We start from the raw sequence: 16,241 nt of genomic DNA, 5'->3' as shown, positions 1-16,241 counted from the left end.
ACCACATACGCCATCATATAGTAGCTAAACTGACCATGAGAAGAGACAAAAGGATCTGGTTCAGCTCAGAAAACAGTGAGTGATCCATTCACATCACATTCACTTTGCTGTAATTCACCAGAGCAGGAGGGAAAAAAGAGTTTTTGAGTTTTTGAAAAACTCACTGCCCACTGGATTTGTATTTTAATGTCAGTAAGTCTGTGTTGATTGCATCAGTATAAAAATCAGATGTTAATCATATTATACAAATTTAAAAATACACACAATAGTATGATATTCTTTTAAGGCAAGACTGCTTGTCCCTATTCACGCATAATTCAAACACTTCTTCCCTCCTGATCTCAGATTTGTCGCCGGCTGAACGGGGTCCGTTTCACCAGCTGCAAAAGCGCCAAAGACCGCACGGCCATGTCGGTGACCCTGGAGCAGTGCCTGATCCTGCAGCACGAACACGGCATGGCGCCGCAGGTCTTCACGCAGGCCCTCGACTGTATGCGCAGGTAGGAAGCCCTCGCAGTGAGTGATAAAACCGCATCGCTACAAATCATACCTGGGCAATAAAATAAAGGAGCCAACTTTGTTTTACCAGAGCGGGAACTTCGAGATCCAGATTCCTTTCACTTACTACCTACCAGGGTTCCAATAAGTGTCTAAAAAAATATGGAAATACTGATAATATTTTTCAAATAAAGTCGCATTCAGATGGGGTTAACATTACAGGGGGAGATGGGGAATAAAATATTCACTGTGCTCCTCGGTAATTTAACTCATCGCTCTGGGTGGCATTTTAGCCATTTGGAAATTAGGATATGGTCTGTGACAGACATGGACATTCAGCAGGACAAAGACAAGAATGAAAGAGGTAGAGCGGAAGATGGCAGGTAAAATTGAGTTAAAAAAAATAGCACTCCCTCTTATAGTCCTAACTCAGTCAAATCTTAACACACAGTCATGAAACACATATTTCTAGGTTCCGTACGGCCTACGCCGCCAGACAATATAGTTATGTCTGATTTACAATGCAAATAAACTTCCAGAAATCTGCTTAGAAGTCATAGAAAAAGCTGCTTCTGGACTTCAGGCCTGAAAATCATCACATTTTTAAATTTTCTTCAATATCAAATTAATCCAGTTATAGTTGTGTGTACATCCCTGTGTACACTGCTAACAGGAGCTGCTAACAGATAATTCAGCATACTTTTAATGGTGCTGAAGTTTTTGCCAAAACTTAAACAAATAAAAGATAAAAAAAACAGGGGTCAGATGGAATTACTGACATTACAACACGTCTTGTTCTCCTGAAGGCTTCAGTTTTTTTCCATCATCAAATTGGTTCCCAAATAGGCCTATGTGTTGGTGTCAGCATGTTTTATCCTGTCAATAAAGAGACATAAATCCAGTCTGAATGGGACCTTAGGCTACTATATCAACCCAATGATTCTCTGCATTGGTTTTTACATCATCTATCATCTATCACAGGTTTATTAATCATCTGTTTGCCGCATGCATCAGCTATTTACATACCAGAATCTTTAAAACCAATAAATAAACTAAGGTTAGGGGGGGAAAAATGTACAGAATATGTGTAGGATGTTTTGCCCATGTGCGATTTAAAAAGTCATGCCATTGCCTGCTTCCTCTGTTAAACAAACGGAGTCGCAGTTGCTGGTTCATCTCAAAGGGAGATACTTGAATATATTGAAATTCAGTTGGTTACTTACTTCTGAGGAGGAGTTACCTAACTGATATTCAAGTCAGCGGATCTTCCTTTGATTGTGTATATTGAGTGCTTGTTGGCCTGCCTGTCTGAGTCTTTGTTGTCTGTACGTCCATCTGCACAACATTGTCTTCTCTGTCTGTATGTCCAAAGCTAACCTACGCCGTATCAGAGACTGAGTTGCTAACAGGCTGGCAGAGTATCTCTCCTTTATTTGTATTATAGAAGCACTTGACCAACCACCGTCATTATCTTTTCTTTTCTTTCATCCCTCCTCCAGTTTTCCCTTCTTTCATTCATTTCCAAATTATATCGGACCCCCGCCTGTTGAAAGGGGGATAAAGAAAGATTTAGTTTGTCTTTACACCACAGTCAAGCCAGAGAGTTTTATTAAACTGCTGCCCTTTTTGAAGCAAACCCACACCATTTGTAACCATTCTAGGCTGTGTATTTTAAAAGGTTGGTTCACCAAAATCACAAAACATATTCTCTCACTTTCTCACCTCTTTTGGTATCTAGCCATTTTCTGAGTTCAGTTGAGTCTGTATTGTTTCATGGGAAGTTTGGTTGCCAGCATGGCAAAAGCAGACCTACAAGAGCAGACTCATCCATCAAGAAAACAGAAATATTACACATTACGAAGAAGTAACTTAGACAAAGTAACACAAAGTAACAGTAAAAACAGTAAGAAACAGTCAGTAAAAACAAATCAGTAAGAATGAACAGTAAAAAACTGTAAATTTCAACGAGATAAAAAGCAAGAAAATAAGACAGAGACTGTCAAGTTTTCAAATATATGAAAACGCAATTGAAGAATAAGACATCTTCTCACAGAAACAAGATAACAAACATGATATAAGATGGAGAATGGTCACAGGAAACATAGTGGCAGATGAGTTTAGGTGTGTGGGGAATTCATATTTCCAAACAGAGCATTATTGATAAGGATCCAAAATTTTACAGCCTCCTGAAAATGCGATTTCCTGTTAGGGGACTGTTACAGCATTTATTGCCTCTTTAAAAGTCCCGGCAACTCGCAGTAATAATATGAGTTTACGTTCAAGTGTTTGTAACTTTCTGTGTCATAAAAGTTGTGTGTTCAAAGTGGAGTTTTATGTGACTTTATGTTGTAAATATTTTGCTGTTGAGCCCATGTAAAAGATGTAAACACAACTGTCTCGCTGTGCTCAATAAAAGTTGCACTCCCACATACACGCGCATGATACAATGTCTCTTCACCTTTTCCTCCCCCTTTTTCTGCTCCTCACATCTCTCCCTTTTTCCTCCCCTCTGTCTCATCAGCCGACGAGCATGAAAACAGTTTTTTGATCATTCTTATCGTTTGCTTTATTTCCTTTTGGAATGGTTTTAAGCTGTGATGCATGTTGGAAAAAGCTTGGAGATCTTATTGAAAATGAATAAAGTAACCGGACATACACCCTTAAAAACATTTTGAAGTTAACTTTTCTGCAGTTACTTACTGCTTAATGGCTTTGTAAACATTTTTTACTGAAAAGGGCAAGTACTTCTATCAGCATGCTAGCTTTCTATACAAACTGTTTAAAGTGTCAAGTTCCTGATCCAGAGTCCAAATAACCGCACAACTTCACTCTATCCCTTCAGTGTAAAGGGTCTTTTTCCAGTGCACACTTGGTTTTCATTTGTCACGAGTGAAACCAAGATGTTTTTCCTGCCATTTTTCCCTCCGTTCCTTCCTCCTTCTTCACCCCATGTCTTAGAGTAAGTAAACATGGAGAGCCATTGCTGTATTTTCTTATCTTCCTTCCTTTTCTGATAGAAACAGCTTTCTTAATTTTCTCTTTTTTCTCTCTTTTTCCTGTTCCTCTGTTTCCCGTGACATGATTTCTGTTTGATATCTGTTTGGATTGTTTTCTTCTGGTTGGTTTGTGATTCATTTCCATTTGTTGTGACCTCTATGATTTTATTTCTTTGGAATATTGTTATTATTTTTCTGTCACACCATGGAAACCGCTGTCACTCATCATGGTTTTGATTTGCTGGCCATGTCATCTGTTATATTGCCATTTCACCTCTGTGCATGCCATTTGTTTCTTTTGGCTTTGGTTCAACACATGCTGCTCCTTCCCCTTGAATCTTCCTCCCTTCCTCTTCTTCTTCTTCCTTCCTGTCTTTTCTTTTCTTTCTTATTTCCTCCTAACATTCTCCTTCCTCCTCCATCCCCTTTCCCCCAACTTTCCCTCTCATTGCCCTTTTACTTTTTCATCTGTTTCCATCTCAATCTCCTCTCCCTTGTCCCATTTTCTCCTTCAAACCTCCGTCCCTCCTCTCTGCCTTTCTTAACCTCTCCCTCACCACCTCCTTTCCCTTCCTCATACCTTTTTTGCTGTTCCACACCTCCTATTCCCTCTTCCTCACCCCCGTGACTCGGCAGCATTGGGACGAGGGAGGGGGTGATCCAGAAGAACCTCAGTGGCTTGCTGCCGGTGCGTGACTTCCGGCTGGACCCCAGCCTCCTGTACTCGCTGCCCCTGCTGGCCCTCAGCCCCAACCTCCTGGTGGTGTGGATCTTCCTCAGCGTGGCCTATTTCCTGGCCAAACTCCGCTGCAGCTGAGCGGCCACGAGCAGCTCCCTGTCGGGAGTGACTGAGTGAATGCAAAACGTAACGCGCGTCCAACGTTAATGAGGAGTGGTGGGAGTACTCCACACCGACTCCCGAGGGTGTTTCTGAAACTGTGCCACTGTCCTGTGAGTGTGTATGTAATTTATGCACACTAATACTTTACAGTATGTACACACTGTCCTACCCTGACTAAGGGCTTTACACGACTAATGCCCCATCGATCAAGGGCCACGCCTTGACCTCTTTTTTTCTTTGATTTGATTATAGACACTTTCTGTTTTGTTTTTTGTTTTTTGTTTTTCTCTTTCCAACTTGGAAAAACTTAACATGGTTGTAAGGCCTGGAAAAGTATTGTAAACAGTTCTTGTTTCTCAGTATAGTTATGATGACTTACTTTATGAGGATCCAAACTTTCCGTAGATTTGAAAATGAGACTACATCCACACTAAGCTGAATTAATAGGAAAACTGTAAAAATCTCTTATTTTTCCTCGTATTTCAGGCTGCAAACAACAAAACTCTGCATCAAAACCAACCTCTATTCAGTCTGAGTCTCAGCTGGATAAACCTCCATACTGTCACTAAGTACAGTACATTTAACTCAAGTACTCTACTTAAGTACAATTTTGAGGTACCTTACTTTAGTATTTCCATTGTATGCAACTTTATACTTCTACTGCACTACATTTCAGGGGCAAATATTGTACATTTTAGTGGACTCTTTTAATCTGAAAGCTAAAGTTACTAGTTACTTTTCAAATTATGATTTTACACACAAAGATCAGCTAACATTATGTGATGCATCGTTATAGATTAAACTTCCCCACAGTGTCTGAAGTAGTTAAAATTTGCTCCACCCAACCAGCTGTGATATTAAAAAGCTGCTTACCTGTTAAAGCATCAGTAATAATATTACAATAATATGATATATATAATAAAATAGCATCCTGAAAGGGGTCATTCTCCCCAACGAGTACTTTTACTTTAGGTACTTTAGGTACATTTTGCTGATAATACTTTTCTCCTCTTACTTAAGTAAGGTTTTGATTGCAGGACTTTAACTTGTAACATTTTTACAGAGTGATATTGCTACTTTTATTTAAGTAAAATATATGAGAAGCTCTTCAACCACTTAATCGCAGGTCAATCAAATCATGAGGTTGTGATGGCAAAGCAGAGTGACAAAATAAAACGACGCTGAGGTTAAAATTTCAGTCCTGGCGGAACGAACGCGGACCTCTCTGACAAATTTCCTGTGACTGCTTCACAATAAAGGTCACCCTGTGTTTCAGCAGATGAACACTTTTAATGTGAAGCAGCAGCAGATGAAAAAGATTTGAATGAACTGAATGAGCTTCGGATATAAAACATTGTGGCCTAGCCAACAGCTGTGTTGCACACCCGCTATCAGCATGAATCTGTTGTACACAGACCAAAATGTTCGAACCCTGTCGGGACACTGAAGAAAGTCTGGATGATTGTAACAGACAGTGTTCGGGATCCTTGCCCCCGCACATGTGGTTTATGATGATGAACAAGAATAACAATTGTCAGGCTTTGAGGAAACTTTACATCTGCACTTTACTGATGTAAGAGGATCTTAACATTTTTAGTGGATAGCGCCCTCTAATGGACTGATGGTTTCACCCTTTCTGATCTGTGGGACTGTCAGCGGGTGCTCTGCCTTATTCTTCACTGTTATAATAAGAAGTGCTCACTGATAACAAAAGAGAAAAACAAAGTGAAAATTTGTATATTTCTGAAACTTAGGCCAGAAATTACCCGGAATTAAATGAGTTGTGGATATGTATAAAAATAAGCAGATTATACGTAAATGTTGCTTTCAGGAAAGAGTTATTGTTGATAGTCGCTATCATACTGTTTTAATTGAAGCTTTGCACAAACAGCTGGCTTGTTTATTTGTGCAAAACGTTTAGCTTGTTTGATTTATCATTGTCTTCCGTGTGCTTTTGCACGACCTTGCAAGCTAAAATGGAGGAAACAGAAGCTTTTATTTAGTGCCAAAATTAAGAAAGTATACTTTGGCTTATATATATATATTTTTTTTTCCAGGCCGTATTTTCTCATTTTATTTCTGTAGGTCTTCCTGCTTTTGTAGATAGTAGAAGGAGGTTCTTTGCTTCTACTTCAGCCTGTGCACTTTCTAGCAGATCTGGGTCACTTACTACTTCTCACTGACTGATATCCATTTTGACTGAAATTATCCAGATTTTAGTCTTTATTTGGGAATTTTAACAGACAGCATTAGTATAAGGAATGACTGAATGATTTAAGAAAAGAATTTATCAGTCTAGTCAATTATCTGTCTTCCCCTTTATAACAATAGTGGATAAATTGGGGAGAAAAGTATCTGAGGACATTGTATTAATAGCCGTTTGCTCAGAGGTAAATGAAGTGAACTCATATAAAAACATCAGCCAGACTAAGGTGATTATACCAGGTCCAATTCAATGAAAACTTAGATGCATAATCATTATTTCCTTTCCTTTGCTGCATACAAGAGGCCTCTGCACCCCCCTTTTTATTTGGCCCAGACTGTTTTAAATACCTTGCATATCTTGCATAAGCAAATGAACAGGCCAGAAAGCCCAGGGATCATGCCCCATGACAATATGTGTGACCCATTTCCTAAAGATAAAGTTGGATGTAAGAGTAGTATGTGCATTTTCCTGTGAGGCAATTTGTAGCCGGAACAGGCAGAATCCCCCCTTCAGCTTTATATTTGCATACTGTGTCTGGTAATCTTGTATGCACTGTAATAATTTAGACTGTTAGTGTGTCAGGAACAAACATCATTTGTGTGACCCAGCATGCAGAGCAATATTTCTTTAAAAAAAAAAGTAGTATTTGACGTCCGCATGGAAAGTAGAAAATGAAGAAAAATTCCCTTACAGCAGGGAGTCCCACAAAAAAAGAAGGTTCCCATAATGGAAGAAAAAAGCTCTTTTCCGGCGTGTGGATGTTAAAATTGCTGCAAAATCAAAGGAACAATAAAAGCATACAAAACAAATATTTAGCTCTGGTGAACAGAAAATTAAACTGAAACCTGCAGTGGACCATCGGAATAAACATAGGTATTTATGTTTACAGTTCATTCTAATCAGTAACAAATGTATACATTTGAAAAGATTTTATAGATTTACGTAGAGTCAAGTTATCGAATGGTCGATCGAGAGAAAGTTGAGCGGCAACTGTTTTGTTAATAGAATCATCATAATCATTTAGAGAATAAAAGATTAATTGATTAATCAAGGAAAAAATCTGCAGATTTATCATTAATAAAACTAATCGGTTGTTGCAGGCCTTGATGTACTCATTAAATTTGCATTTAAACAATGCATTGCTCAAGTCAAAAGGAAAAAAGAGTAAGTAGAAGATAATTCAGTTTGCCAATTTTAATTTCTCATCCCGTCTTTAACATGGAATTACGAAATTAATTTAGAGCAGCACTGATCAGTAATCTTATATTAACATTAATGGATCAAATGACTTCCCGTACATGAAAGGGGACGCTCGTAGTGACAAACCCACTAGGGCTACAACTAACAATTATTTGCATTAATGATTAGTTTGCCGTTTACTTTCCCAATTAATAGCTGATTTAATTGTTTTCCCACTTCATGGTTGTTTTATTTAAGGTGACTCACTCTGTAGGCAGTGTGTCAGCTCAAAATCTAATGTTGTCCAACCCACAAAGCAACAGTAGTACAATGGTATTCTACTTTGATTTATTTCGATGGCATACTCCAGGCTCCATACCATCCACACAGTCTTGTTAAGGCCTGCTGAGCAATATTAAGGATCTTTTCACTGCAACATCTGCAGCAAAATGACATCAAAAAACAAATGAGAAATCAAATGAAAGTCTGCGATTACTGTTAATTTATATATTTCCATTGCCATTCCTGTGTTAGAAGAGCCTGAATTTGCTTATCATGGTCCACCTGTCCCTTAAGTTTAAAGGCTGTTTCCACATTATTCATATTTTTTAACTCACGGTGCCTGTGGGCTGCTCTAGCCTGACTGAGGTGTTATTTATGGGTTCAGTTCATTTCCAAAGGCAATGACATGTTTGATTTAGTTGCCTCTTTTATATTTATATTCTTCGCTGCCTCAAGGCAGGTGAAAGTTATCATGGTGCACTTTATTTGGTCACAGTGCGCCTCATCAGATACAGTAAGTCAGTCATTCAACCCACGTCTGCTCTTCAGCTTTCATGCCAATGCAGTGAAGATTAGCTCTGTCTTGCCAATTGACAAAGTTAAATCTTTTTTAGGATGCAGTTTCTAATTGGCTAATGTTGGAATGTATGACTGTAGGATATTCAGGGGAAATGTGTGTGATTATGCAGTGTAGTACTGATGTTTTTAAACCCTTTAGAGCATTTATCTGTGCCTGGTTACATTTATCCAGATGTTGACTTCGTTTTTGTAACTACATATACAAAGACAAACTGGTACAGATCGCTTTGTTTGTATTTAAACTGTAGATGAAAGAATGAGGAATGTATCCATGTTCATGCCAAATGCTTCGGTCAGGTTTTTATCAGGTGAATTCAGGTTTGTAGGATCTGTGTTCGCAAAGAGATCAGGTCAAAAGTGACCATAATGTAAAGCCATAACAGAATTGGTTGGGTTTCATTCTATGAAAATTTACATGTTGGCCTGGCATTTTGCAAAATTAAAAAAAAAAAAAAAAATTCCCTGGACAAAGTAGGTACAACCCAAAAAGCACTGGTCAACACACCTTTAAGATAAGACACCCAGAGCCTTCAGGTTGCTTTACACACTGGAAAACCTGCATTGTAAAAATCAATATCCTAGTCTGTATAGCTAAAGGAAAGCACCAAGTCACCTTCCCGGGATTTTGAGGCTCCATCTCATTAAGATCGACCCAGTAAGGAAATGGATCAGACCAAAATATCCTCCTTTGGGAGTTTACCATGCTCTGATGACCCCTAAAACCTCAAACACACACATGCACTATGGTATAATGATCCAGGTGGTTCCACCTAAAAGTAATGTCTTTTTCTAAACTGGTATTAAGGAGTGAGGGATTGAAGGGACTCGATGGTCAGAAGAAACACGTATTTTTGTTGTAAATAATGGCATTTACATCTCTGTTAGGAGTATCGTGCAGCTTAAGTGCTTACACCTGAAAGTAGGCGTATCGTACCACGTAAGACTCTCCAATAAACAGAAGGAAAATATAAGTATAATCATTCCAGTAGAAATCCATCTAACTGTGCTGTGTTTTCTCTTTAAAGGAATAGTTTGACATTTTTGTAATTATTTGCTTTCTTGCTGAGAGTTAGACAAGATATTGATACCGCTCTTGTGTCCGTACAGTAAATACGAAGCTACCGCCAGCAGCCCCTTTGCTTATTTTTGCTAATCTCGTGAAACCTCAAAAAAGTTGTTTTTAGACTTTGGTTTTTGTATAGATTAAAAAAGCAAGATATGATGTGTTAATTAGTGAGTTTTAGAGTAGTTGTTGTTAGGTTTTGTTCGGATTTTAGCAAAAAAGCTATCTGTTGCCCCGTTTTCAGTCATTGTACTAAGTTAAGCTAATCGGCTGCTAGCTGTAAGTTAGCTTTGTATTTTTCTATAAAAGCAGGGAAACTTTTAGCCTGGCTCTGTCTTAAGTTAACAAAATGGAACTAACAACAGCTCTAAACCTCAGTAATGAAATGTTTAATCTGTACAAAAACCAAAGTGTGAAAACAACAATTTATGAATTTACAAACAAGGCTGAAGTGAGCTAGCTGGCTACTGGGCGTAGCTTAGCATGCACACATGAAAATGATATCGATCTTGTCTCAGCAAGAAAACAAAGAAGAGAGTGTTAAAAAATAAGTCCCAGTGAGAAAATATTTTTAACTTCCGATACACTTCTGATTAATTCCCCATATTTATATGTGTAATTACACTAAAGTGCTTCCTAACAGATTTATTTGAAAAAGTTATGTCACTGACCATAAAGAGAAACATCTCAATTTTGCCAGTGTTTTCCTTAATTTATTTATTTTATTCTTAGGAATCCAGATGTCTCAGAGAAATATATTTGTACTGCTGTACATAGATTGTATTTGAATGCTTGTATTGCCGATGTTTGCTATATATATATTGTCTTAAGTTATTTCAGAGCAGACTATAGATAAATATATATAAATAATCTATACAATGTGGTTACTATGCTTGTGCCATAATGGTCATGCTGTCGTCACTTTATATCACAGCTAACTATGTCTGTGTGATCACTGTAATATGCATATGTATAAGTTTTTGTTTTTTTTTATCATGGCGATCAACTATAATTTTAATTACTTCTCATACTAAAATGTTGACATACTAACAGTTTGCATCCACTGCTGAAATGTAAATGATGGGATAAATATAATGTAAACAAATTATTTGTAATATGTCAATTAAAATGGATTAATAGGATGATCAATAGGATCATAAATGCTTAGTGCAAACTGTTATTATGTTGAAAGGAAGTTATTGCATTAACAGTTGTAACATGACATGATAAGTTTCCTCTTAGTGCCGACCAAACTGGTGGATTTCGGGGGCCAAAATATAACATTTTTGTTATAAAATTTAGATTAACGTTGAAATGTTTCTTTAAGTGTTTCTTTTCCACATTTATTTACAATCGGTCCTTTTCTTCCAAGACTCGGCGGCAGTCGAAGTCTTTAGCTTCGCTGTGTCTCATGCTACATGTTGCACTAAATGTACCCTTGTACCACGGACCCACGAAAACCTCCAGTCAGTGTGTCCTGAAAGCCAATGTCCACCTGTAATAAATGTTTTCTGACTCCACCTGCAGAATATAAACGGACTCCGATGATATTTTGTGGTCTTCAGAGTTAAATCGATGTGTCGTTATCCATTCCTTGCATCTCTGCCAGTCTGCTGCTGAAGTGCTGGAGGCACAAAATCATTCTTCTTCTCATTTTTTGTTTCTTAATTTCTGCTAGAAAAAGAACAAAATCTTCTCCCAAGTCAGTTTTGCTTAACTTACGTCAACTGGTTAAGATTCTCACTCGTCAGATTTCAACACTACATGCTTCAAATCTCCGTTTGTGTGTGTGTGTGTGTGTGTGTGTGTGTGTGTGTGTGTGTGTGTGTGTGTGTGTGTGTGTGTGTGTGTGTGATGTTGCATGTTGGAATTACTTTTTGTTCTGTCTGCTAGTAAGTTATATTTAAACAACATATGTTTAATTAATTTTTTTAGGGCCATTTAGTTTTTTACTTTAATACATTTTATTGTTGATACTTAAGTACTTTTACTCAGGTACAGTTTTGAATGCAGGACTTATTTGTGATGGTGTATTTCTATACTGTGGTATTACTACCTTTACTTAAGTAAATGACCCGAGTACTTGTTCCCCCACTGCTGATATATTTCAGCGCCCTCCTCTGAGCATTTTGCACATAGTCAGATTTTCCTCCTGGATAATTGTGTAACAAGATTCAACTGAAATAGTAGATTTTATATAACTTTCTTTCTTTATGGATGAGTTAGTATTTGTTTTTCATCAACAGTCTTATCAGCCACTTTTCTGTTATGGAGCAATCAGAAGCACAATTTAATGTCATTCACACCAACCATCATCTCTTTTTTTTTTTTTTTCTTTTTTTTCTTTTTTCTTTTTTGTCTCTCATTCTGTCTGTGAACGCCCTCCCCTCTGTCTCCTCCTCCTCCTTTCTCCTCAGCGAGGGCTGCAGACGAGAAAACACGGTGAAGAACGTCGGGTGCCGAAAGTACGCGTTCAACTCGCTGCAGCTCAAAGCCTTCCCCAAACACTACCGACCACCTGACGGCACCTACGGCAAAGTCGAATCCTGATCGGACCGAAGAGAGTTTGTACGCTCGGAGGTTTCGATATTATCGGACTACTGTGTTTTGGGAAGGCCAAGGTCAGACTGGGCACAATCAAGATACACAGAGGCTGTTTAACTTGACCATCATGTCACCTGGTCACCGTTCGAGAGGTTTTAGATTTCATTTGTTGTGTAGGTATATCCAGTGATTCAGAGTCACACTAAGCCCCACAGATTTCTACCACCTTAGTATAATAACTGATTTTAGTTATTGTATTAGTTGCTTATGTTATATTACGCGTAACGTGCTGAATATAAGAATGTTTCCCCTGGTAGGAGAAGTGTCAAGCTCTTGGGTTTTTACTTTTTTTTTTATTACAACAATGTACATGACCAGCACTGCCTCACTCCTGATTAAGCACTGATATAATCAATATTAACCACACATATATTTATATTCATGTTCTACAATTGAAATCTGAGAAAAACGGAAAAAGTCGGTGAGATTAGTCATTAAAACCACGTTTAAAATTAGTAAGAAAACTGAAATAGGTAAAAAGAGACAATTATCCACAGTATGCCTTGAGTCTGTGCAGTTAGGATGTCGTCTGTAGAAGCTTTACATGAAATATTTAGGCTATGATATTAATGATGTGGGGAAAAACTAAAAAAAAAACCCTCATTGCATCCAAAGGATAAGGTTTATGTTATTATATATTTTTATTATTGTCAACAACTCACGTGGAAAGACCAAAAACAACAACGTGTTAACCATCTCTCAAGACACTCTGACTTCCCTACTCTGTCTGTGGCTCTGAGCCCGAAGCCCATTTGTTGCTGCTGAATACCTGGGAACTGTAGATTTAGGCCAACGTTACCTAAACAAGAGAAAATAGTGCATTTGTTGGGGACTATTTTCAGCTGTGGATTAATTGAAGATTGGTGCTCTAGTGACTATTTGGGGCAGCCGGGCTCTGTGTGTGTGTGTGTGTGTGTGTGTGTGTGTGTGTGTGTGTGTGTGTGTGTGTGTGTGTGTGTGTGTGTGTGTGTGTCTGTGTGTGTGTGTGTGTGTCTGTGTGTCTGTGTGTGTGTCTGTGTGTCTGTGTGTGTGTGTGTTCATCGTCATCCAATGCAACAGGTTGGTTCAGTGATATGTTTTTGATAGTTTCTGGATGAAAATGGAGCTCTGCGGCACAGAAGAATAAGTTACTTCATGGGATTTGTTTACCGGGGGAAAAAAAATAGAGAAAATCACCAGACTTCTATGTCAAAGAGTCGTCACTTTACAGACTGAAATCTCTGGGTTTTTTATGTCGATACTGTACAAAGGTTTCTGCTCTTGGCTTATCCTTACATTTCCTTTCACAACCATTCAAAGCACACCGACCCGACACAAAGTAGAGTGTTTATACCTGTTTAGAAAGGCAACATTCGAAGGTGGGCCGGAAAGCCTGTTGTCACCGCCTCAAGAACTCTGTACCTTCTGCGTGTCTTTGTCGTTTCACCACAGTAAATCGTAGAAATGGTGGATGACCTCTCACGCTATCGGACAGTCTGTCCTCGAAGGCATTCCTGGTGCTGCACTTGTCTGTAACGCTATCACCCCCCCCCCGTTACAGCCAGTTCTCAGCCCGCCCTTTCGTGTGGCCGTGCAGAACAACTTTAGACGCTCTTGATTTCCGATTAGATCGAACAACGCGTCGAACAAACCACTTCTTTTTAGAGCTGCTGAGCCTGACTATTGATCTCCTCGTAGTGAGCGGAGAGGGAAATGAATTTGTCGATAAATAAAACAGTGCAGCTCATTTGAGGTCAAGAAAACCGAACCAAAATTTAGAATAATGTCTAAATATTCCTCAAAAGGATGCAAGGGGCCAATCTTCAGGTTGCATGTTGCACTTCTTTATTCCACTCTTTGTTCCTATGCAATTTGGTTTCACACTTATTTTTAAATTTAAAGAAGTTCGTGGCCTCTTGTACACAGGTTTTAAGAAAGCAGTTCCAGGGCTTGTTTTAAACCTGAAGCAGCTAAAGCGAAATTTGAAATAACCACTTTCTACTTGAAAAAGTCCAGTTGAGACAAGCGTCTTCGCTGGGGGCAAAAAAGAACATTCTGCATATTTTATCACCTATTTTTTTGCTGTTGTTGTTTTTCTCACCCTCTATCCATGTATAAAACTGCCACATTAATCCGCAATGATCTGTCTGTACCACCAGGGGGAGTCATTGCTCTTCACTCACCTCCCTCCACTGTAAAGCCGCACCGCAGCTTTTTCGTGTGCGCATCTCTGCAGCTCAGCACCATCATCTTATGTTTTTTTTTGGGGGGGGGGGGTAAAATTCATCTTGCTGTGACATGAACCACATTGTCAGACTCACTGCTGATGGCAGTCCCACTGCAGATACATGTTTTACTTCGCAGAAGAAGAAGCATATCGTGTAGTACTTTGTCGATCTGCTCTCAGACACTTGGGAAGAGAACATCCGTCAAGGTTTTCATGTTGCTGCAATATCACAAATTGTCAATATCTGATACTGAAAAATAAATATAAAATGGGTTCGTGTTTCTTTTTTTTTCTTCATTTCAAACACTGAACAAACAGACATGAACTGCTGCTGCTGAATCACTAACAACTGGGAAGCTGAGTCCTTCATTAGTGCATAAAATTTCATTCGTGCAAGACAACATCTGAAAGACAGTAAAAGAGCTGAAGAGCCTAAATGGCCAAAAGTATATGGACAAACTCACGTTACATTCAAATGGGCGCTGCCCAAGTATTTTATGTTCGGTACGATTCGTGTGGATGAATGTTTTTTTTTGGGGGGCGGCTATTTCACAGAAGCCATGTTTTATTTATAATGGTCAGAAGATGCCTGAGTGTTACTAATGGGTTCAAGTGTCCCATGGAGCCGGTGACACTGTGTGACAGTGATCATCCTCCTCAACACCACCAGAAACCCTGAAGCTGAAGCAGCTAAATGGAACTCAGCCCCCACCCATCTTTATCAGTCGCACCGGCGCTTTTAATACCCTGGCAAGTCCAAAATGCCCTCCCTTTAAAAGCCGTTGTACTCCAGCGGAGGTGAGCCCTTTGGGGTTCGGCTCCTGATGCGTCCAACGGTGCCCTTTGATCGCCTGTACTCCTCAGATGGATGCGTGCCGCTTTTGTCCGCCTGGTTTGGGGGCTGTAAACCGGGACGACCGGCACTGGAAAATCTAGGCACCGTGCAAAAAGACCAAAAGACTCAAAGCAAGAGTCAAACCGTGTGTGTGTGTGTGTGTGTGTGTGTGTGTGTGTGTGTGTGTGTGTGTGTGTGTGTGTGTGTGTGCTCTCTGTAAGCTAAGAAATTACATCAAATGTCACGCTTTTGTAAATGCAAATATGTAGATCAGGGAAATCAAAATCAAGCCCACTTTTTGGACCCCGGTATCTCTAAAACCTTCTGTACGGCCATGCACAGACTTGTGCCTCGTCAACGTGTCCTTGAGCAAGACACTGAACCCCAGATTGCGCCCGACAAGCCAGCAACTCGCATGGTATCTTTGCAGCCAGGAAGGCGTGAATGGATCGGTGAGAGGGGCCTTGAAGCCCTTGTCCTTTGTTAGGTAGAAAAAATCTAACATCTAAGTACAGCCCATTTACAACCTAGGGGATACACTGTATGTAAGGACATATATATTTTCAATGCATTTCGAAACTTCAGGCCTGTTTTCGTTTGTAGTTCAAAGATTTTAAATATGTTTAAATAGGTCCATCTGCGGTCCTCCGGGGACCACCAAAGTGCAGACTGCCGCTAACAAGGCAAAAAATCAATAAAATGAAAACAGTGAGAGATAAAGTTAAATAAATCCAACTATAATTGGATGGAAATGGACTTTCCCTGCCTCATATCCTCGGGCACAGGGTCCTACAGCTTGGGGCAGAAAAGACATGGTCACCATTAGTGACAAAACAAGCTTTTATAAACATGGGGGGCCGCTTCTTGATGCTCTCAAATGCAATCAGGTTTGTAGGGGAACTAACAGGATCTCGTGATGGCCATTTATGGGAGAGAAAAAAAGCAGGGATGA

At 39.2% G+C, this 16,241-nt stretch overlaps 1 protein-coding gene across 5 annotated transcripts in view; it reads left to right on the top strand.

The window, feature by feature from the left end:
- LOC120797970 (inositol polyphosphate-4-phosphatase type I A-like) overlaps positions 1 to 13,178 on the top strand; it is a 56,740-nt gene extending 43,562 nt beyond the window's left edge. For all 5 annotated transcript variants that reach the window (XM_040141824.1, XM_040141825.1, XM_040141821.1 and 2 more), the window contains 2 exons: positions 346 to 500; positions 12,062 to 13,178. In XM_040141824.1, coding sequence (XP_039997758.1) covers positions 346 to 500; positions 12,062 to 12,194 — 288 coding nt within the window. In that variant the 3' untranslated portion in view covers positions 12,195 to 13,178. The remainder of the gene's footprint in view (positions 1 to 345; positions 501 to 12,061) is intronic.
- Positions 13,179 to 16,241: the final 3,063 nt, after the last annotated feature.

This window comes from Xiphias gladius, chromosome 13 (genome assembly GCF_016859285.1).
Source record: "Xiphias gladius isolate SHS-SW01 ecotype Sanya breed wild chromosome 13, ASM1685928v1, whole genome shotgun sequence".
In the NCBI taxonomy this organism is placed as follows: domain Eukaryota; kingdom Metazoa; phylum Chordata; class Actinopteri; order Istiophoriformes; family Xiphiidae; genus Xiphias; species Xiphias gladius.
Note: the sequence above shows the minus strand (reverse complement) of the source record. Positions and strands in the feature narration are given on the sequence as shown.